The sequence below is a fragment of the Eretmochelys imbricata genome, chromosome 11 (genome assembly GCF_965152235.1).
Source record: "Eretmochelys imbricata isolate rEreImb1 chromosome 11, rEreImb1.hap1, whole genome shotgun sequence".
Classification (NCBI taxonomy): domain Eukaryota; kingdom Metazoa; phylum Chordata; order Testudines; family Cheloniidae; genus Eretmochelys; species Eretmochelys imbricata.
In genome coordinates this window covers 21,242,075-21,264,269 of record NC_135582.1, presented here as the reverse complement: position 1 = coordinate 21,264,269, position 22,195 = coordinate 21,242,075, and the positions used below count along the sequence as shown (strand labels likewise).

Here is a 22,195-nt window from a genome sequence, read left to right as displayed (position 1 = left end):
TCTCAGTCTGTTTAATTTATCAAAAAAAAGATCAAGTTGTGACTTGATTAGGGTGTATAAGTAATTTCATGAGGACCAAATGCCAAGTACTAAATACAATGCTTAATTTGTGCCAGGACTTACCAAGGCTAAGCCCCAGCACCTCTAGCCTTGGCAGCTTATAGCCCCGGCACTTCTGGCGCTTACTGCATCAGTTATGAATGTTAAAAAATTGCTTGAGCCCTGGCACCTCTTTCATTACAAATTAAGCATTGATTAAAAGGCTGTTCAGTGGAGAAAGGCATAGCATTAACCAATGGCTGAAAGCCAAACAAATTCAAATTAAAACTAAGTTACAAATTTTTAACGAGTATGATTAGCCATTTGGAACAAACTACCAAGGGAAATGGTGGTTTCTGAAAGGTGATGAGTCACTCCTGTGCTCACCTCCAGCCAATCCTCAAGCCAGGAATTGGTCATGTGACTCCCAAACCAGGTATACAAGTCCCACAGGAGGAACAGCAGCTAAATGTGCTCAACGTAATGCCAGGACTTGGAACTCTCTCCTGCCTAATAACGGTAACAGACTCCCCAGGCCTTAGTCGGCTCTAGCCTTGCCCCAGGCCTGTTTCTAGTCCTACTCCAGCCCTGCTCTCACCACCGCCTTGCTCTTCACCCTGCTTCACGCTCGCTCCAACCCCACCCTAGACTCCTCTAATTCCAGCTCTGACCACTAGGCCTGACCATGTCCATCCAAGTTACTCTATCTCTTGAGGTCTTCAGGACAGGATGCCTTTCCATAAAATATTCTCTACTCAAACACACATTATTGGGCACATTACAGGGGCAACTGGGTGAAATTCTGTGGCCTGCGTTATATAGGAGGTCAGGCTACATCATCTAATGGTGCTTTCTATCCCTGAAATGTTTGAATCTGTAGTTAAACTTGGTGTTTTGGAATCCTTATGTTGTATCAATGTACTGCAGTTACAGATTAAATTAAAGGTAGTATAAATAAATAGGAATATATCTGACGAGAAAATGTTAAAACAACAGAAAACAGTACTGGAGAAATTCTTTATTAGATTAGTTTTACCCTTGCACAGCCATCATCATGTGTACATATTTTTAATTTCACCTATTTCAGTAAGATACCGTTAAAGTATTTCAAATACGTATGATTGCATTATCAAAAACTGTAGGTTTTCTGAGAATTTTCATGACTAGACTGGTCTAACTGACATTTGGGTGGGGGTAAGGGGATGGTATTTACCAAACTACAAAGAACAGTTTCCATATAATATGACTTAGCAAGTTTCTTCCTATTTAAAAGTTAGGTGGCTCTTGTGGATGTTACCAGGACTGTTTGTATGTTAGGCTTGGCCTTCACTTAAAACTTATACCAGCATAGCTATGTGGGTCAGGAAAATACCACCCACCCCCAGTGACAGAGCTATACCAACAAACCCAGCAGTGTAGATGCAGCTATGCAGACAGAAGAGTGCTTTTGTCAGCATAGCTGACACTGGTACATTTGTCAGCATAGGCTTTGCTGGCATAAGCTCTGTAGTTTAGACATCGCCTTAGTAATAGAACCTTTTAGATTTCAACTAGAATGTTTTAACTCGTTAATACCAAAATGAAGAATATCAGAATTTGAATATGACTTTTTTCCTTCCTTCTTTCTTTAAGGGTTGCTGCATCCACATAGAATTGACATTTTTGAAGATTACATATATGGAGCAGGACCTAAAACTGGTGCATTTAGAGTACAAAAATTTGGCTCAGGTTCTGTAGAATATCTGAATTTGAATGTTGAAAAAACAAAAAGTGCCTTGATTTTCCATCGCTACAAACAAATAGATTGTGAGTAAACTTATTAGTTTAAAATAGATATTTAGAAAAATAAAGTAACTAAAAACTTGTAAATGTATAGTAGTGAGGCTGAACATACAAACCATTTGTCCATATTCCCATTTGTAAAGAGTAACTGAGATATTTTCATGTAACAACAAAAATTGTATATTATTCAATTCATAAAACCACTGCACTCAGCTTGTCTAAAGATGCAGCATAAAAAGTCAACAGAAAACTGGCCAAGAAATATTTCCAATCACAATCAATTAGCTTTTTCATAATACTGATGATTCTGGTGATTGGAATGTAATTTAAAAATATACAGTGTAATTCAAGTTATTTTAACTTCATTATTACCAGAATTATGAATTCTCACTGTAACATGCCAAAAATATTTTACATTTATATGCGCCTTTCTTCCCTGAAAACTTTGCAAAAGAGATCATTCTGGAAAACACTTTAGTTACCATTGTGGAAGAAAGCAACAATTTACATTAAGCACTGAAAAAGGTTACCTAGGGAGGTTGTGGAATCCCTGCCATTGGAGGTTTTTAAGGACAGGTTAAGGTGTCTGTTAGGATGGCCTAGGTATACTTAATCATCCCACAGCATGGGTGAATGGACTAGGTCACCTTTGAGGACTCTTTCAGCCCTACATGTCTATGATTATACAATTTAACATTGCTACTTTTCAGAAAGCAAACAGAATACTGTATCAAAATGAAATTGCACAAGAAAATTTAGGTAGGCAGAAAATAATTTCCCAAATTGGCTTAAACCATAGCAGCAAATCCAAGCCCCCTAAGTCAGTAAATTTCAGGGAACATCAACTCCAGAGCCCAACTCTGTAACTTTCGTCTATTTCTAATTTCCAATAGCAGAATTGAAATCAACCTGGAACCCAAGCTCTGGAAAAGTTGGGTTTGGTTCTGATTTCAGGCGCAAATTTTGTGACAAGGGTCCATTTCTACTGTTTTAGTTTGTCAGCTGTTTCTATAAGCTCAACCCTGTCCATCATCAAAACTCATTTAAACATTCAATATTTACTACTAGTACCTGTTTACATTTTGAACACCTTTCATCCTAAAGGATTTTCACGTACATACTATATACAGTTCTTTACCCATCACTGACATAAAAACCTGGCAGCTTTTTAACAATGCCCAAAATAGAAACACTGCAGCTCAATATAGCACACTAAATGAATAATATGGTAGTCAACTGAAACTTCAAGAAAAATTGGATTTTCACCAGAATACTTATATGAACATCCTGCTCCTACAAAAACAGCTGGATTTTGAGATCTGCAACTCTTTGCACTTTAGTACTTCAGGGAATGAAGGAGGATTACTCACCTACACTGATGGTGCTAGAACCACCACAAAAATCTTCCTAAATAGCTTCCTGCAACTGAGTTACTCCTCACTTGAGCTGCCAGTGCAGCCTTAAGCTACAAGGGGAAGAGGTTCAATAAGGACTCAGTTCCATGTAGATAGCTTGCATATGGTGCCCACTCTCATAACAGCACACCAGGAGCAGTCTGGAGTTAACCTGAGATAGTATCCCAAATATTCTAAATCAGCATCTGTTCTCCCCTCTCCTCCATCCTCTGCCCCCACAAGCAACAGCCGTAGCCAGGGGGTGGACTAAAAGAGACTGGAATCATGAAGGATTGGGGTACCGAGGAATTGGGTAGGGAAAGATATATGGTTGAGAGGAAAAACAAAAGGGGATCTCAACATACAAACTTGCTTAGAACTGCCTAGAGCCACCCTTTTTGTTTAGAATGAATTGGTTACGTTTATATAGGGGAAAACCATAAAAAAATATTGCACTAGCCTCCCGGAGTCCTAAGACTCACCCTGGCAAAAGGTTCCATAAAGATTGTTAATGATCAGAAGCAGTGAGGGCACCAGTTTTGCATTTCATTCGAAAGCCAGCATACCCAAGCGCATAATGTCACATAAAAGACATGCTGGAATATTGGTTCAATACTAATTCAGTGGGACAATATACAGAATTTCCAACATGACTTCCTACAGCAGCTAAGTTTCAATGGAGATTTCACAGAGTGTAAATTAGAACTGAATTTTGCATACGTGCTTCTTCATTAGTTCTGTTTCTGGAAACAATGTAACTGCAAAATTTTAACATGTTTTTTTTTTTTTCATCCTTAAACAGCACCTAATCCTTGTTTGGACTTGACATGCGAGTTTCTCTGTTTACTCAACCCTTCTGGTGCAGCTTGTGCATGTCCAGAAGGGAAATCTTTGATTAATGGAACATGCAGTGATCTGAGCCTTTCAGGTGGGTATTGGACATTGGTTAACAGATTGAACACAAGAAATAAGAATAATGATCAGTGTTTATGTCCTGGCAAAAGGCTAATAGAGAAGTGTTCCGAAACACTGTGATGTTTTACAATATATTTACTAATGATGTGGAACAGAAAGTGAATAGTGGAGTAGCAAAATTTGGAGATGACACAAAAATATTTACGTTGCTCAAAGAAAAGATTTACCAAACCTAGATGGGTGAACAGTAAAATGGGAGATTATATTAATTGTTGACAAATGAAAGGTAATACAAATTATAAAGAATAATTTGAACTACTCAAAAGCATTGCTGGGTTCTCAGTTAACTGTTAATCACTCACAAAAAAGGCCTAAAAGACCATTAGTGTGGCTAGCTCAAAGAATACCTCTGCTCAGAATCCAGCAGTGGTAAAAAAGCAATAGCATATATAAAGAAAGACATAGCAAATAAACACTCCAGCAGGAGCAGGAGAGTGAGTTTGTGGGGGGGGGGGGTGAGAAAACCTGGATTTGTGCTGGAAATGGCCCACGTTGATTATCATGCACATTGTAGGGAGAGTGGTCACTTTGGATAGGCTATTACCAGCAGGAGAGTGAGTTTGTGTGTGTGTGTGTGTGTGTTTGGGGGGGGGGGGGTGAGAAAACCTGGATTTGTGCTGGAAGTGGCCCACCTTGATTTTCATACACATTGTAAGGAGAGTGGTCACTTTGGATAAGCTATTACCAGCAGGAGAGTGAGTTTGTATGTGTGGTTTTTGGAAAAAGGGCGCGGGGGTGAGAAAATCTGGATTTGTGCTGGAAATGGCCCAACTTGATTATCATACACATTGTAAAGAGAGTGGTCACTTTGGATGGGCTATTACCAGCAGGAGAGTGAGTTTGTGTGTTGGGGGGGCGGAGGGTGAGAAAACCTGGATTTGTGCTGGAAGTGGCCCAACTTGATTATCATACACATTGTAAGGAGAGTGATCACTTTAGATAAGCTATTACCAGCAGGAGAGTGGGGTGGGAGGAGGTATTGTTTCATGGTCTCTGTGTATATAATGTCTTCTGCAGTTTCCACAGTATGCATCCGATGAAGTGAGCTGTAGCTCACGAAAGCTTATGCTCAAATAAATTGGTTAGTCTCTAAGGTGCCACACGTACTCCTTTTCTTATCTGTATTGAATTTCACCTTGTGGATTTCAGATCAACTCCCCAATTTGTGAAGGCTGTTTTGCATTCTAATCCTCTCCTCCAGTGTTTTTGCAGTCCTCTCAGTTTGGTGTCATCTGCAAATATTATAAGCATACTCTCTGCTCCATTTTTCAAGTCTTTTAGAAAAATATTGAATATTACCAGATGCAAGACTGGCCCCTATGGGGTCCCACAAGCTGTGTCCTCCAAGTCTGACAGTGATCCATTGATAGCTAATCTCTGAGTACAGTGTTTCAGCCAGTTGTGCACCAACCTCATAATAATTTCATCTAGATCACAAGAAAATGGACTTGCTGATATGGTAATTCCTGTATTCCTATTAGTTTCTAGGAAAAGAAAGTATGTCACTTGTAAAATTAGTGTTTATCCATTGAATATGAGTTATTTTTAAAACATTATCTACCCATGAATGCAGAGAAAAAGTAGCCGAGTGTATTTATAATCTCTCCTGCCTAGCCAGAATTTCCTATTTAAAAATTTAGGGTACAAATTGTATTCTTCTGAAGAATTACATTGTTAGAGTAATACCATTTTGATAACTGTTTCACAGACAAGATGAACAGTACTTTCGCTGTACATAAGAGAGCGCTAAAATATTAAAATAAAAGTTATTGTCATGGTATTTTAGGCCTGAAGAAGCAAGTATCAAAAATGGCACAAGAAACTTGTTTTCCTGAGAATTCAGCCCCATATTAGCACATGCAAGGAATTCAGAAGGTTGATAGCTTTCAAACTTTTGAGTCCTTAACAAAATGATCAGAATCTTTTAATCTTTTTGAGATTCATCAATCACAGATTAGGATTTCCTGTGAATATGAGAAATCAAAATGTGCTTGTAGCAGAACTTTAAATATTTATAATTCTAGGTCTGTTAATATAAAGGATCGAGAATTTTGAGGAGTTCAGCAGTTACCAAATCACCCAAATAGAAATTTTGATATTAAGTCACACAATTCCAAATTTATTCTACCAAGTATCGAAAAGTCAAACTAATATAGCGATTTAGAAGTGTATATGAAGTGAAACCAGTAAAACTATCCAATTTAGCTGTGTTTTAGTTCCTGTTCAAGAAAACTACACTTACTAGCAGTAAGGGTAAAACAACAGCACAAAAGTTACTGCAGGGATCGGCAACCTTTGGCACACAGCCCGTCAGGGAAATCCACTTGCAGGCCGGAACGGTTTGTTTACCTCCAGTGTCCACAGGTTTGGCCGATCGCAGCTCCCACTGGCCGTGGTTCACTGTTCCAGGCCAATGGGGGCTGTGGGAAGCGGCAGCCAGCACATTCCTCGGCCTGCACAGCTTCCCGCAGCCCCCATTGGCTTGGAACGGTGAACTGCAGCCAGTGGGAGCTGCGATCGGCCAAACCTGCGGACGCTGGTGGTAAACAAACTGTCCCGGCCCGCCAGCAGATTTCCCTGATGGGCCGCGTGCCAAAGGTTGCCGATCCCTGGGCCACAGTATACATCTAACTAATTCATCTCTTTGTTTAGATAGAGTACAAGGTATGTAAAATAGGTCATAGCCATGCAGCTACATGAGTATTATCTCTTACATTTACTACATTATGCTATATGGTTGGTGTAGAAAATATGTACTTAAATACTGTCGCCCCTGGGCTACGCAGTGGTCAAGTTTGTGGCCTTACAACAGGTCATTTTGTGTTGTTGGATGGGAACTGACGTCATAACCAAATACATTGTAAAATGTTTGTTTATACTCTGTATGCTTTCTTACCTACACTATATACATGAGTCCAGTTACTGTTAAACCAAAATGGACCAAACCTCACATAGAGAACTTTGGATACCCCAGAGCAATATCCCTGAACAACCACTAAGAATTGCTACCTTCATTGCTCCTCCAGGCATCATACTGTTTGCCCAACTGACACAATATGTTCCACTTCTGACTACCTCTCACTCTTAAGTCAGGAGCCAGAAAAGCAGCAACAGAATCATGCTGGGCAGATTCAGTAGTGCTCAGCTGATTCATTACATTATTTATTACAATATTTCTAAAAGATAAACATAGAAGGCCTTAATATTATATTTAATATTGAAATTTAAGTATTGACAAATTACATTAAAGGAATGCTATTCTTTCTGTGGTGTCTGAGAGTAACGTGCATCTGTAATTTCAGTAATTAACCCAAATTTACTGAACAACTGAGAGAATATACTTTAGTGAACAACTGAGCTACTAGGAAAGATGTTGTCACAAGACAAAGATTTGAAGTCTGCTAGATTTGCATTTCCACAAATCTATTTGGGCTGTCCACAGCATAATGGATGTAGATATATATGGAGAAGTGCCCTGTTCACTGAATTTTCAGTAACTGAAGACTTTTGAGGGATCCTTTACTTCAAATGGCTTCCCACACTTGCACTATCTATAATTTCTTTATAAATTGCTGAGTAACTGCTTCTTTGTATTCTGATTTGAATTTAGATTCATTAGCTCTGGATTATTATTCTTTTGAGTGTTTTCATTTGCCCATTTAAGGTGGCAGCTTAAATTGCATCTGAAATACACAGAACTTAACTAAGGATTACTGCATGTATATCTATGATCTATTTTGACATGGCTAAAATACTCTGAAGTAGATTTTAAAATCTGTGTTTTCATGGCTGAAGAGTGCATTTACAGCACAGGTCTTAGTTTGGTGAAATTGGAATTCTAACTGTACACAGTTTTTTGCATGAGTTGTGAAGAAGGCAAGCTCATTTCCTTTTGAATAATGTGCAGCATGGAGACAAAAGAAGAGTGCTTGAAGCGGCCAACCAACTTCTGGGACTCTGTAGTCAGTTTCCATAGTGGGTTTTGATGAGGAACTACAGAGTACATATGAAGCATTCCAAACCGCACACATTCTCATTATTAAAAGCTTTTATTATATTACCCTCATTTTGGTGAGATGTAATAGAAGTCGATATCCCTGAAACAGCATTTCCTTTCTGGCTTTGCTGCCAAAATCCTCCAAGTACAGCACATTGATCCTGTGTTAGAAGAAAGGATTATATAATTATGTTTTTGTGTGTATTTCTTCTGTAATGTCCTGATCTGAAGTTAATAGAAAGACTCCTGTTAATTTAAAAGGGCTTTGAATCAGGCCCTAAAAGAACAGAATCTAACAGCTTTTAGTCAGAATCCTCACTTGCTGTGCAACATTTTATACATATAAAAATAGGCTGTCTTCATTTTGTTGCTATTTGTTTTTTTGTTGTTGGTCAACCTTAATAATACAGTGACTGTAGCTACACTATAGTTACATTACACATTCCACTAAGGGACTTAGGCTTTCCAATGCTGAACAGTACTGTGCTTAACCTTTAGCCACCTAGAAAATCACAGGAACAAACACTGCAATCCACAGAGACTGAGTTAGGTGCTTAGGTGCCTTATACAATGAAATGAGACATAGGCAACTAAGAAATGCAATCCACAAAAGCCTAAGCTAGCCAACAGGAGATGCCAAAAAGAGGGGTTTGTCCTAAGCCCTGACTATCTCTTGGAGATAAGCACCTATCTCTGCTTAGTAATCCATGAACAGGAACCCCTTTCTTGGAGTCAGGAGGCTTTAGGTGCCTGTTGTGATAATTTGCCCTACAAATTTGTCCTCATTGTGAGCTCAACTGTAAGAAGTATGCAAAGTTCATAAGATGTCACAATAACCTATAATAATAAATGTTGGAGGGAAAGGATATGGAAGGGAGACAGACAGACTAAATTCATCCAAACAAAAAGACCTATTGATATAACTCAAGGAATGTGTTAAGATCATGCTTGGTGAACAAGAAAAGCATGGAATAGAAATCAGTGAACCAAAAGTGGTGTGTTGGAAAGTAGGCCTAATTAGTGGACAAAATAATGAGAGGATGGGCTATTCCATCCACCGTTCCCTTTGGGGGTCCTTAAAGAAAGAGGTTTGAAGGAGAAAAATTGGCTATTAGAGTGAGCTTCACTATCATTGCTACCATTCTCCCTGTCTTTTTGGGACTCTGGGTCTTTGTTGTCCTAATCCTGAGAGATGTCCTCACCAGGCCAGAGAGAAGGACCCAGATTATATTGCCATCTTTGCTGGGTCCAGATGAATCCCAAATACCCCCTAAGGTGAAACGGGATTGAAGTTTTAACAGCAAGAGCAACAATACCAGCTCCAGGCCATCTCAACTAAATTCTTTCCCCCTACAATAGAATGATTATCACCATCTTTGATACCACTTAAGAGACTGTCAAACAAGGGTTGTTGTTTTTTTTCTTTCTAAAACTGTTTCCAGCTAAAAGGAACAACAGTCATTCTCTTTCTCTGGCTCAATAAATATTTAGTATTTGTTTGTAGGGGACCAATCACTGGGCAGAGAGAGCATGTGATAATGATTTAGTAGCCCAGTGATTAAGGCACCCATCCGGGAGGTGGGAGACTCAGCGTTCAGTCCCCCTGCTCCAATCACTATTTCGCTAACGTAAACACCTTCAACAGGAGAGCCTGAGAGACCCCTACATGAGACTATCCATAGGTCATTGGTTAGAACATTCCCCTGAAAGGTAGGCCACCTGTGTTCAAATCCCTTCTTTCTATCAGGCAGAGGTGAGAATTGAATCTGAGTCTCCCACATCCCAAACCACTGGGCTAAAAGTTATAATGTGGGAGGTAGCACCACAAGCAGAGCTTGAATGGGACCTGATCCAATAGGTGGCTTCTGCACAAACCTACCAGATAGGGCCCCACACTTGATTTACGAGAACGAACACCTATCTTCTCCAGGTTCATAAATTGCTCTGGGACTTAGGTGGGAAATAGGTATCCAGACACCTGGGAATGAGGCAGCAATGTGCATAGGTGGAAACATAGGTGCTGAGGGAACTTTTACGCTGAACATGTTGGCGCCGAGTGACGTGAGGCACCTACAGAGTTCAACAGAATTTCTGTGGATTGCAGTGGAGCCTAAAACTGGGTCTTAGGCACCTATATCTGAGACTTAGATTTTTGGGTGCCTGAGTTCTTTGGTGGATCAGAAACCATTAATTCATACAACTGAATAGTTAACCACATGACTGAATTACTTATTATTACCTCTTTGGTGGTGTTCTTAATATATACACTATTAGAAGCTAGGTATACTAACTACATTATATTGGTATGGTAATTATTTTCAGTGATATAGTGAACTTTCCAGTTATCTGAATTCATAGTAATTACATGTATCAAAAAGCATAACCACACTGTGAGTGCACTGTGATGTTTAACTATACCATAATTCCAATGATACTACTATCCAGTGTGACCATTGGTTTATTGTACAGCACTTGGATGATTATCATCAGGTGTAATATGAACATGTGGGAAAGGAGCTAATGATATTTCAGTAATTTAATGGACTACCAAAAACACAAGTTCTCCATAGTGAAAATGGGCTGGTTATCTACAGCCATCAGTGCACCTAAAGCAGTGCGAACTATTATATTTGTTTCTGGGGAATTAATGTTTCAAGACCTCCTTCTGGCTGAACACACTTTGAGAAGTTCCTGGCTGAGTTTGTATGGTTATTCTAAACAAATGACACTCCCTCATTTTAGCTGCTCAGACCTCATTTGTACAAGCTTTTGTATGGCTAATGTGAAGTACCTTACTGCTTTGCCCTAGAGATTGTGGCTTTGCGCAACTGGTGTTTTTGCTTTGTTTTCATTCATTTCATCCCAGAAATCATCAAAATAGATGTCATTACTCAAGCTCTGCCTCACTGGGTTTTGTTTTTTTCATAGAGTTCTACATAGCAGTTATTAGCATTGAGATGTCATAATAGCATGGATCCATTGATCTGTTTTTTCTTTATAAACACTGTACAATGAATTCTGAACATTGACTTCTCAATAGATTTGTGTACAAACTGAATGCATATTGCACATTTCTCCTTATTGCTAATTAATTATCCTATAATTGAAAAGTATATATTTGGGACCTTTACAGCTCTTTACAATTCGCTGTCTTTTTTTGCTGATATCTGTTACAATTGATTAGTATTCTGAATGTATCTAATATTTTAGTAACAAAATCAAAAACATTTCATATCCAGTTCTTTCTTACTCTTGGAGAAGGGTTCAGCTGATCTCTCAAGTAGTTAATTACAATTGATAGAATACTTTGTTTCTAATTTATGTATTGACAAAAGCAGACCTGTTTTTCTGTTTCAAAGGTAAGCTATCGTTTTCAGATGGATTGAACATTGCGTCAGTTTCCAAAAGAGAGTGCTGGATTTGCACTAATTATGTTTATTCATTGTATAGTACAATGAAACTAAAAATGTGCCAAAAAGATGAAAGTTTAAATTTCAATACATAGATTTGCACTGGAAGAAAGTTGTATGTAGGTCTTCCATCTGAACAAACACTAGTAATGGAAATTTTACATGAATTCCATATTCCTAATTTGAACATTTACCAGTTACATTTAAAATACAGAATGTGCTTTCTTGGCTGCTTGAAAAGTTTCAGTAAAAACTGCAAAGATTCAGATTGAAATGTTCAATCTGTGCCACATTTGTGTTTTCTTTCATATTTTCACCTTTTCATGTTGCAAACAGCACAGTGAGCATACTTATAAAGCTATTTCTGTTTTGAAAGATTCTACTGGTTTGAGGCATACTACCTATATTTTAAAAGGAGAATATCCCACTGGAACTGGTAATATAAGTTCAAGCACTGTCAACCATTTTTTGTTTGGTTGGTTTTTGCCTTAGTTTGCCACCTTTTCTGGCCTTCTCTTTCACTTTGGGCTGTAAAATACAATTCTGATTTTCTCTGAGATCACGCAGAAATGCTTGCTTATAACTTCCCCCTCTCTCTTTAAGATGGCAGAGCAGGCTAACAGGAATATTTTAAAATCATAAACGTTCTATTTGTGAAGTGGATTCAACAGTCTTCAAAAGGAAAGTTGTGTTTGCAGCTTGCAGATAGGCTGTGTCAGATATCAGGACTAGATTCCAGACAAATGCAGCCCTAGAGAGTACCCCCCAGAGCAGAAAGGGCTCTTCAGCAAGATAGAAAAGATCACAATGCTTTGACATAAGGCAGTGGTTCCCAAACTTGTTCCGCCGCTTGTTCAGGGAAAGCCTCGGGCGGGCCGGGCCGGTTTATTTACCGGCCACGTCCACAGGTTTGGCCGATTGCGGCTCTCAGTGGCCGCGGTTCACTGCTCCAGGCCAATGGGAGCCGCTGGAAGCGGCAACCAGTACGTCCCTTGGACCACACTGCTTCCAGCAGCTCCCATTGGCCTGGAGCAGTGAACCGCGGCCACTGGGAGCTGCAATCAGCTGAACCTGCGGACGCGGCAGATAAACAAACCGGCCCAGCCCACCAGGGGCTTTCCCTGCACAAGCAGCGAAACAAGTTTGGGAACCACTGACATAAGGCTATAAAACCCTTTAATCTACTTTGCCACTTTCCCAGCTGAGTGACAAACTGCACATTTTTCTCAAGAGTAAGCAAGAGACTAAAATTTCCTTCCATTTCCTGAAATGAGTTCTCTCCTCCTTGGAGAAAGATGTGGGAATCCTTCCTCCTCCTTCTCCCCATAATGTAGTTCATTAAGCTGTTACTATGGAGGCCTATCCACCTGTTTGGTGTCTTCCAGCCCAGGGGATGAGCACAGAGCCACGTTTCCTAAGAGTTGAAAGCACGTAGCAAAGAAGAACATTTCTCCCTTCCATTAGAGGACTGTAGTCCCAAACACCCAAAAAGCTGAAAATGTCTAAAAAGTCCAAAAAGTATTGTACTACTGCCTCCTCAAATGTTTCATCTATGGGGAAAGGTCGACTCTTTACTCTCAGTCAGAAAAAACTGGCAAAGATCAGCACAAGCGATTTTGTGCCTTGAGCTTTCTGAGAAAATATGTCACAAGGTTCATAACACAAGAAGCGTGCAGCGAAATCAAAAGGAAGAACGGAAGAAAAAGTATCCAAGTAAATACTTTTCTTCCAAATTAAAGTCAGCGGAAACTATGTCAGTCCATTCTTTCTTGAAAAAAATAATAAGATCTAACTTAGAAAATCCATGCAATAACAACAAAATAAATTGCCATACTGAAATACTGTAAAATTATAGGGTCTAGAATCTTTTTCTTCCATTCCTTAATTAAATAGATGATTAATTCTTTGAATAGAACTTTTTTCCCATAAAAGGTTCAAGAAACAAGAAAGTCAAGGGCACTTTAAATTGGGACTCTGAAACATATTCAGCATCCTTCAAAGAAGCCCTGAACAAAATTTGATCTGTGCCAGATAGTAGTAACCTATGTAACAATGAAGAACAAAACCATATAGATTTGCATCAGCAGGCTTCAAGGAAAGAAGAGCTTTTTCACTGGACAATGAGACAATGAAAGTCATAATCTTCACAGAAAATCACCTATCTGAATATCATTAGTGCATATCATACAAACAGAAGGCAGAGTGGTTCAGCATGGAAACAGAAAATCACACAGAGCTCTTGCTGAACTTCCAAGCCTTCTTATAAAAAGAAGATACCTTTGAAGCATCACAATCTATGTGCCAATAAGTCAAAACACTCTATGCTTCTCAAAGGAAAAATATATCAGAGTCTTGGGAGTGGGCAACCTATCTCATCCCTGGCCCTAATATGGAGTTACCTCAACTCTTAATATCAGCATCAAATAAAAATAGTATAAATCAAGCATACTCTTCATAACTTGAGTGGCTGAGGAGGCCTTGATTCTCTGTCCGAATTAGAGATGACCTTGGTTCCTCCTTGACAGTGGTTAAGCTGTGCAGGCCTCCGCACTAGGGACCCCTGCACCACGCAGCCTCAACCTCACTCTTGAAAGAAGTATGTTCACTGAATCAGATTATTCTCATTAAATCACTGAGATTCTCTTCATTTACGGATGTTCCAGTACTCTGAAAATCTATATGTCATCTGCAAAAAGAAAAAAGAAGATGGCAAAGAAGATGACGATGACAAATCACTATCCAGGATCCAGGAGTTTAAGCTGTTCTACAGATCCTTTAGGATGAGATCTTGAAGCACGCATATTCTGGTTTCTGCAGATAGCCAGGTTACCTAATCCACTTTACAAAATCATTTTATCTCAGTAGAAGGTAATACATTTGGTCATTCAACCCTTTTTTTCTGTTTCTTTTGAACCATCTCACTTATAGATCCTTATTTTCTATCATTCAAAACTGCTTCCTCATAACTAGCCTCCCCAAGGCAAATATTCAAAATTGCACTCAGTGGAAGTATCCTACTGTATTTTACACAGTTAAAGTTGTTGTTATTTCGTATTGTGTGTTATGATAAATATGCATGTCTCTACATTTGATAAAAATAATTTGTTAGTTTATTATGAAGACAGCATGTTTTTATTACATTTCTGTTAAGAGGTGGGGTTTTGTAAATGATGTTACATACATTGTTTGTCCTTAGCAATGTTAATTTTGTTGTTGTGTTTCAGAGATACACATCCTTTTTGTATGTGTGTTTAGGTTTAATAAAGATTGAGTTTGTTACATTTTAAATAATTGGGTTGGACGGGTCACTAAATTATTAAGTTCAAAGAATAAGTGGTTTGACCAAACTAATAATGGCTCGTGAGCAGATCTGTATTCCTGATCCAGCAAAGAATTTAAGCATGTGACTATTCACATACTAAAGTTAAGCTTGAATTTAAATGCTTTGCTGGATTGGGTCCTCAATGTGCAACTGACATAATACGTACACTCACTACATAGCTAAATTAGCTAGGTATCTGTTTGCATCCCAGCTTTTACTTTCAACATTAATAGGTATTACAGAATAATTATAGATGACTGTGTCAGAACCAAGCTTAGAACTCAAGACTCTTGATTTCATAGTCCCTACCCATTTGTCAACAATGCTTTCCATCCAAGTCATTAAATCTGTCTGTGCTTTACTTACTTCATTTGGAAAAAATGTGACTATTAATAATGCTTTGCACTTACAGAGCTTTTTTCTTTTGTAGCTTTCAGTGCTTTTATTAAAAAATGAATAGGTTTATTGAAAATCAATTGGACTTCTGCTCTTCTATCATTGGGTGCTTAAAAACTTCCCCTCTCCTATCCTGATATCTCAGTTATCTTAAATACAGAGCACCTTGTACGTGTGGTACTGTTGTGTAGTGAGAAAGTTATGGGTCTTCCATCTCCTTGTTTTGCCATAAACTTTCAATGTAATTTTTAGGAATGACATAACTCTTTGTTCCTCTGTTACCCCTCTGGAAATGGAACTGTATTCATTTCCCCCTGATCCGAGGAATTATTTTGATTGGGAATTGAAGGAGGATAAATTTTATTGGGGGGCAGGGGGATTTCTTGCATTTTTCAGAAGTAGTCTGGGCCAAAGACCTCAATGACAAACATACTCTGTTGTCTTTTTTTCCTGATGGCTACACTGATAGAGAATCATATCAAGTAAAAAGACCATAAATGACTTTTTGATTTTTCTAAGGAGAAAACAAGCAGGATTTTATGTGCATGGCTGATTAAAACCCATTAGCCCTTCATTATGTGTTATACTGAAGCCAAAAGAGAGAGAATCCTTCTTTTGCTCCCCTTGAGATGACCTTTCCCTATGTTCCATCGTTCTTTCTTTTAGGATCTCAGGGCTTGATACTTCCCCATGATGTAGCAGACTGAGAGAGAGAGAGAGAGATCTCGATAAATAATAGAAAGTGAATGACTTCATAATTTCCTTATTTCAATGTCAAATTTCAATCTGACCCACCCACATTTTTGCAAACAATTAAGTCTTTGATTTCCGTTCTTTTTAGGGAGTAGTACACATAGGGTTTTTTTTTCTTTAAGAAGAGAAAGAAGAGTGGAAGAGAGAGGAGACCCAGTAATGTATATTTATACCTATATAAGTAGTTCACAGAATAATGTGCAAATAATGGAGTTTTTGATTTCCTGGCAGTATCATAAAATTAAAAAGCTTGTTTTCGGTCACACTGAAACACTTTTTTTTTTTCCAAAAAAGTGAAAGAAAAAAATTCATACCAAATGAAACATCTTGTTCAGTTTGAAGTGCAACTTGTCTTTAGACTCTGAGAATTTTTAATGTTTAATTTTTAAAAGAAAATTAAAGGAAATTTCAAAATAAAAAGTTGCTTTGAATTGAAAAATTGAAATATCTTATTATTTTTAGTTTTTTCCAACTGAAAGAGTCTGCATAAATTCTTGAAATGTTTCAGTTTCACCATATTTGCATTTTTCACCAAAAAAAGCTTCCAGAGTTTGGAATCCTTGCATATGCAGGTGGATTATTACTCTGTGCTCCAAATAGTAAACACATTAATTATGTTCCTAATTTATCTGCTTCGAGTGATTTGTCTTTTGTCATTAATTTAAATAACAGAATATAAACCTTAGCATAAACTTTCTTCTGAGCTTCTCTATTCCAAGTCTGTCCCCCCCACATGATCCTTCTGTTCAAGCCTTCATTTCCTACCAGCCCAGAAACATTGTCAGGCTCTCTTATATCCTGATTACGGTTGATAAGATTCACCTGATCTGAGTCAGGAAGAATAATTTTGCATCTTAACTTAGGTTTCTAGCCTCTAACATCAAGGCTACTTGTTTAAAAAGTCCTACATTCCTACATGGGGTTGTAGAACTCTGCCACTCTGTTACATTTTGAAACCCTACTTTTAATATTCCTAAATTAGTAAAATCCAAAATTGTTATAGCCCTGCTGGTTAATAATTATATAAAATCATATTAACATTCTTGAACAAACTTATTTTATAAAGAAAATAAATTGATAAGGAATATTGGATTTTTATATTTTTCTGTGTGTTTCTATGGGGACCTATTTATTCCAGCATCATAGTATTATTTTAATAATTGCTCTATTTCTGATGACATCAGCTATAACCAAAATAAAGGAAAATGTTTTCTTTTCCTCTTATTTTTTCAAAACACACAATTGTCCCTTAGTTATTATACATGTGCAAACCAGTGAGATTGCAAAAGTTTAACTGAGTTCCATATTTGATCCAATAAATTAGTATTATTTTTGTGGACATTTTCATGCATGTGCATCTCAGTATGAACAACGAAATACACTTTGAACTGTATGAAAGGATGTATTAAAGGATTTCCATCTTAATCCATTCAAATTATCCAATCCTAGAGTATTCTAGAAGAAACAGAAACCTTTGTTATATATTGTTTTAGCTCCAAAACACTAATCTTGGGAAACATCTATATTTCTGGTGGACATAATACTGAATTCTTCCTGGAGATTTGTGACATCCTTTTTCTTAAAATGGACACTTCTGCAATTGTAGGCCAAGATTGAAATGCAGGAATAGACAGACATTTTAATTAGTTCAATTTCACATGATCCATTTTGTAAGCAATGGAAAGATAGCCCAAACTGGATTTGAAAGCTGTCTGGATATTTAAGCAACCTAACGATTATAATTATTTGAACTTTTCAGCATCGTATACATGATATTCTACAATTGATTTCTTCTTGATGTCATTGAATGTTTTGTGCATTGAAACAGACATAAATATATTAATTTCTTGACATGTTCTGATGCTGTTACCAAAGTAGGCACCACTATAATGGAAGACAGTAGGTTTATGCCTGAGCTGAATTGGGCTTCAAGAGTATTATTATTTATGTTACATAGTGCCTGGGGCCTAGTGAGAATGGGCTACACACTGTACAAACAGAGAAGTAGGCAGGCCCTTCCCCAAAAAGATTACAATTTAAATAGCCAAGACAAAGAGTAGGGGAAATGAATATATGAAGAGACTGCTGTTTGCAAGTGTAAAGTGATTGTCTCTAAACATGTTAGTTCTGCAAGTTGGGGGGAGGGTGGGTTGGGGGAGGCATAAAGGATAGACTAGGATAGGGGTAATCCATTATTTTATTGTCAAGGTCCAAATGTCTTGTTAAAGGTATAGTCAAAGTCCAAACTCCAGAGAAAATAACACTAAAATAATGATGATGATAATAATAAGTAAATAAAAAGATTTTATTGCTCATTCAAAAATGTGTGGTGGTCCAGATTTGGCCCGCAGTCTGCCTATTGACTACCCTGGCTAGAGGGTTTGGTTTGTTTTTAAATCCTTTGGGTGGGGGTGAGTTAGGAGTCTATTAGCTGAACGGAAAGACAAAGGCAGAGAGGACATAGAAAGGAAAGAGTTAAAAGGGCTAGGGGAAGAGTGCAGGAGGGCAAGCCAGGCGACGTAGGAGAGTATAGTTTTCCCAAGTCCCCCGATGGAAACTAAATTCTGATTCTGCAGCCCTTACAATGGAAGTATTCAAATGAGTAATCATTTTCTCTGATTATTTGAAATAGAATTTTTGAAAAGCCCAGTAACCTTTATGAATTTTTACTACAGAGGATACATGTAGACTGTCTTGTGAAAATGGAGGAAGATGCATTATGAATGAGAAGGGTGATTTAAGATGTCACTGTTGGCCAAACTATTCTGGAGAAAGATGTGAAACCAACCACTGTTACAATTACTGTCAAAATGGAGGAACTTGTGTAGCCTCTTCTCTTGGTAAATATTTGCATGCAGCTTCTATACTTTTATCTTGACTGAAATGTTTCAATTTATTCTACACATGTACCCAATTTCTGCCCCCCCTTTTCCTTGAGCTATTTGTTGTAACCTTTTAATGGATTTCAAAATTTCTATCCACACATAAAGCCTCTCCTCAACTTGGTTTTTAAAACCTACCACAAATCCTTTACCTTATATAAACCCTGTCTGTCTTGTTAGGATAATGCCATAATAGGGTTCTTTAATTGGAGGTAGGGCTTTTTCCATGATCGCTGCTTTCTCCTGCTGCTCTCATCAGAGTGCTGGGCACTTGACCACCCCGCTTTGCACAAGATGGAGCTTTTCCTCTACCCCATAAAAGATCATCATCATGCTGACCTCTACATTGTTTTACACCAATGCTTCTCTTGGCAAGAGGAATGAAAACACTTCCCTTTATTAAATATGAAACAGACATTTGAGACAATATCCAAAGCCTGCAGCTTTGGTACAGGTAACCTGCTGTTTGTATAACATACTAGTCAGGATGGTATGGAATTGTGCATTCAAGCCACAAGTCTTGCTCCTTCTGACCCCGGGGCAAGATTGGCTCCTCTGCAGCCATAAGTCTAAACTCCTCCTCATCTCTCAATCATGTCTCATCACCATGTGTGGCATGTGTCCATGATATAACTTCTAAATATTCGAAAAAGGTGACACTTCATTTTGGATTCATTTAACATGTTTATTACTGTGTGTGTGTCTGTCTGTCTGTCTACTGCAGCTAATTTCTAAAAATTCTCTAGTTTCCTAGCCACCTTGGGCTTGCTGGAATTGTCCCCTTCTTTCTTTTTCACCACTCCCATATCTGCCACTCAATTTTCATGGACAGACAAGTGCATACATCTACATAGTCGTCTTTCCAAATATTTTCCTTAACAGCCTTTGACCAGTGGATACCAATCTGTTCCTGCAAAGTGTCTCCTGGCATCTCAGTTTTAAAAAGCACCTGTGTCCCCTGTGGTTTTCCCTGTAGATAGAGGTGGACCCCTTTTTGGCTATCTGCCACCCTAGCTTATGGGCAGGCTTCTAGATTCCATATCCACCTTATTCCTTCACCCACAATAGTCCTCCTCCTGAGAAGGAATACCCCAGCCAGGGAAGTTCCCCAGCATTTTAGCAATGGAAAGGTGGTAGTTATGAGCCAATTCCTCCTATATATTTGTGGGGAGTACATCTATACCTACCCCAACGTAGTGTCTGATGGCCTGCTGATGGCCCCCTGTGTCCTGCTTAGGGGTGTAGGTCATCTCCAGCTGCTGTGTCCCATCTCCTATCTTTTGCTTGAAGGGTAACCTCTGCTGTTACTACCTTCACTGCTGCCTGGCCTCTAACTCTCGGCTCGGGACCAGGATAGGGGAGCAAATAGACTCTGCTCTGTTCACTGCTTCTGCCCTGCCTCTCCTCAGGCCGGGGGGTGGACTTGGCTGTAGTTGCAGTGCTGAAAGGAACACTGCTGCAGTGCTGCCAGAAGCAATCCTGTAGTCTCTCTACCAGGCATTTCTGCAGTTTGCTTAGATACTCCCTCCCACCCTCAAGAGCTTGAAATCGAGAGTTAAGGAGGCCCAGTCAGCTTCCCTAATCCTCCCCCCCTCCCAATGAGAGGCAGAGAAGCTCTTCCCCCAGGCACACTCCCACATACAATTTGAGATGCAAGGCGGGGCTGAGGTCCAGTATGTTTAGACATAAGCTTTTTTCCCTTCCCCATCATGGAAATTGGCCATTCCTGTACTGACCCTGATATACTGCTGTCCCTGCCCCTCCCAAGGTGGGGAAGGGCAGAGGGAATTCAAACACACTTGCAGCTAATTCAGTTTACAATAAATGTAAGGTGTGTCATACTACAATTTAAAAACAAAGCAGCATCCCTGCTGAGTCTTTAATTGTCACACACCCTCTTTTACAAACTACATTCCCTAGTTAGACTATCAACAGTAGCTCAGCATGGTAATATAACCCTTACCCATAATTAAGATATATTGTCATGTTATGATATATGAGGATGTGATTACGGACATACTGTAGTACTCTAATGTGTGTTAGTTTACACTATGTGTGTCCTTTAAGATTTCCAAAAAAAATTTGTGAATACTTTTAAGTGCAATAGTTTTCCTTTAGATAGTATATACAGTGGGTTTGAATAGATTCACCATTACACTACTCAGTAAAGGGGCTTCAAAGTGGTCAGAAATGTGACTTGCATGCATTTTAAAACACCTTTCCATTTCCAGACAGGTGTAAACAGGTCTTAGCATAACACAGAATCAGGCCCTAAAAATCTGTTTCTGTCTCAAAATAGTTTCAGCATTATTGGAGTTGGGCTCAAATAGTAACCCAAATGTATTCTAAATAAATAAATACAAATTTCTTCTTGATATTCTGATACTATAAATAAAATGAGTCTGGTTAAGGAAATATTTTTCTAATGTGTGCATATAAATTCTGTTCTCTTTTACCACCAAATAATTAATAATAATTTGATAACTGATTAAGTCAATTGCAAAGTGTTATTCGTTTTTTAAAAACATTATTGTGTTAAATTTTTGTTGAGCATTATATGTTGTAGAACCTCATCTGCACACAAATGTTAATTTGTTAAACAAATCCCACTGGCAGTTCATGGATTTATTCATTGTTGGTTTACTTACAGTTAAGCCTTTTGGCAAATTCCTATGTGGACATTATATAACTAGAGTTGGGGCAGCTTTAATTAAAATTTATAAGTTTATGACAGTTGTATTGAACTACAATAATTGAACAAAGAAAATGTCATCAGTTAATTAAAAGCACCCATCTGAGAGATCTAATTAAAAGTTTGGATAATAGTAGTGAATATTTTCCAGCAAACCAAATTAACAGGAATTTTTTAAAAAATAATTAACATTAACAGTAAAAGTCTAAGAAAAATACAATTGCTTTTCTCTTACAGAATAAAAGTACAAAATAAAATAATAGAGCAATAAGTGAGCTTATTAAAAACATTAACAAGGTTTCAGAAGATCACAAAATTAGATAAACCTGTATTCCTAGTATATTTACAGGAAGTAGAATTCTTGATTAGAGTAATTTGAAATAAGCAGAAAATCAAATTGGCTATTCCTTGGCACAGGTAGAAGAAAAGTGGATGAAGCATTTATGCTGCTTTAAAAGCCTTCTAAATATCAGTCTTAATAGACTCAGAATTGCAGCGTAATCTGCCTTTTTTTAACCAATGTATGGAGCTTCTATTTGATGGAGACTTATAA

At 38.2% G+C, this 22,195-nt stretch overlaps 1 protein-coding gene across 1 annotated transcript in view; it reads left to right on the top strand.

Annotated features, from left to right (window-relative positions):
• Nucleotides 1-22,195, top strand: part of LRP1B (LDL receptor related protein 1B) — a 1,054,628-nt gene that overhangs the window by 975,268 nt on the left and 57,165 nt on the right. The window contains exons 81-83 of the mRNA XM_077830376.1: nucleotides 1,672-1,845; nucleotides 4,018-4,143; nucleotides 18,744-18,908. Coding sequence (XP_077686502.1) covers nucleotides 1,672-1,845; nucleotides 4,018-4,143; nucleotides 18,744-18,908 — 465 coding nt within the window. The remainder of the gene's footprint in view (nucleotides 1-1,671; nucleotides 1,846-4,017; nucleotides 4,144-18,743; nucleotides 18,909-22,195) is intronic.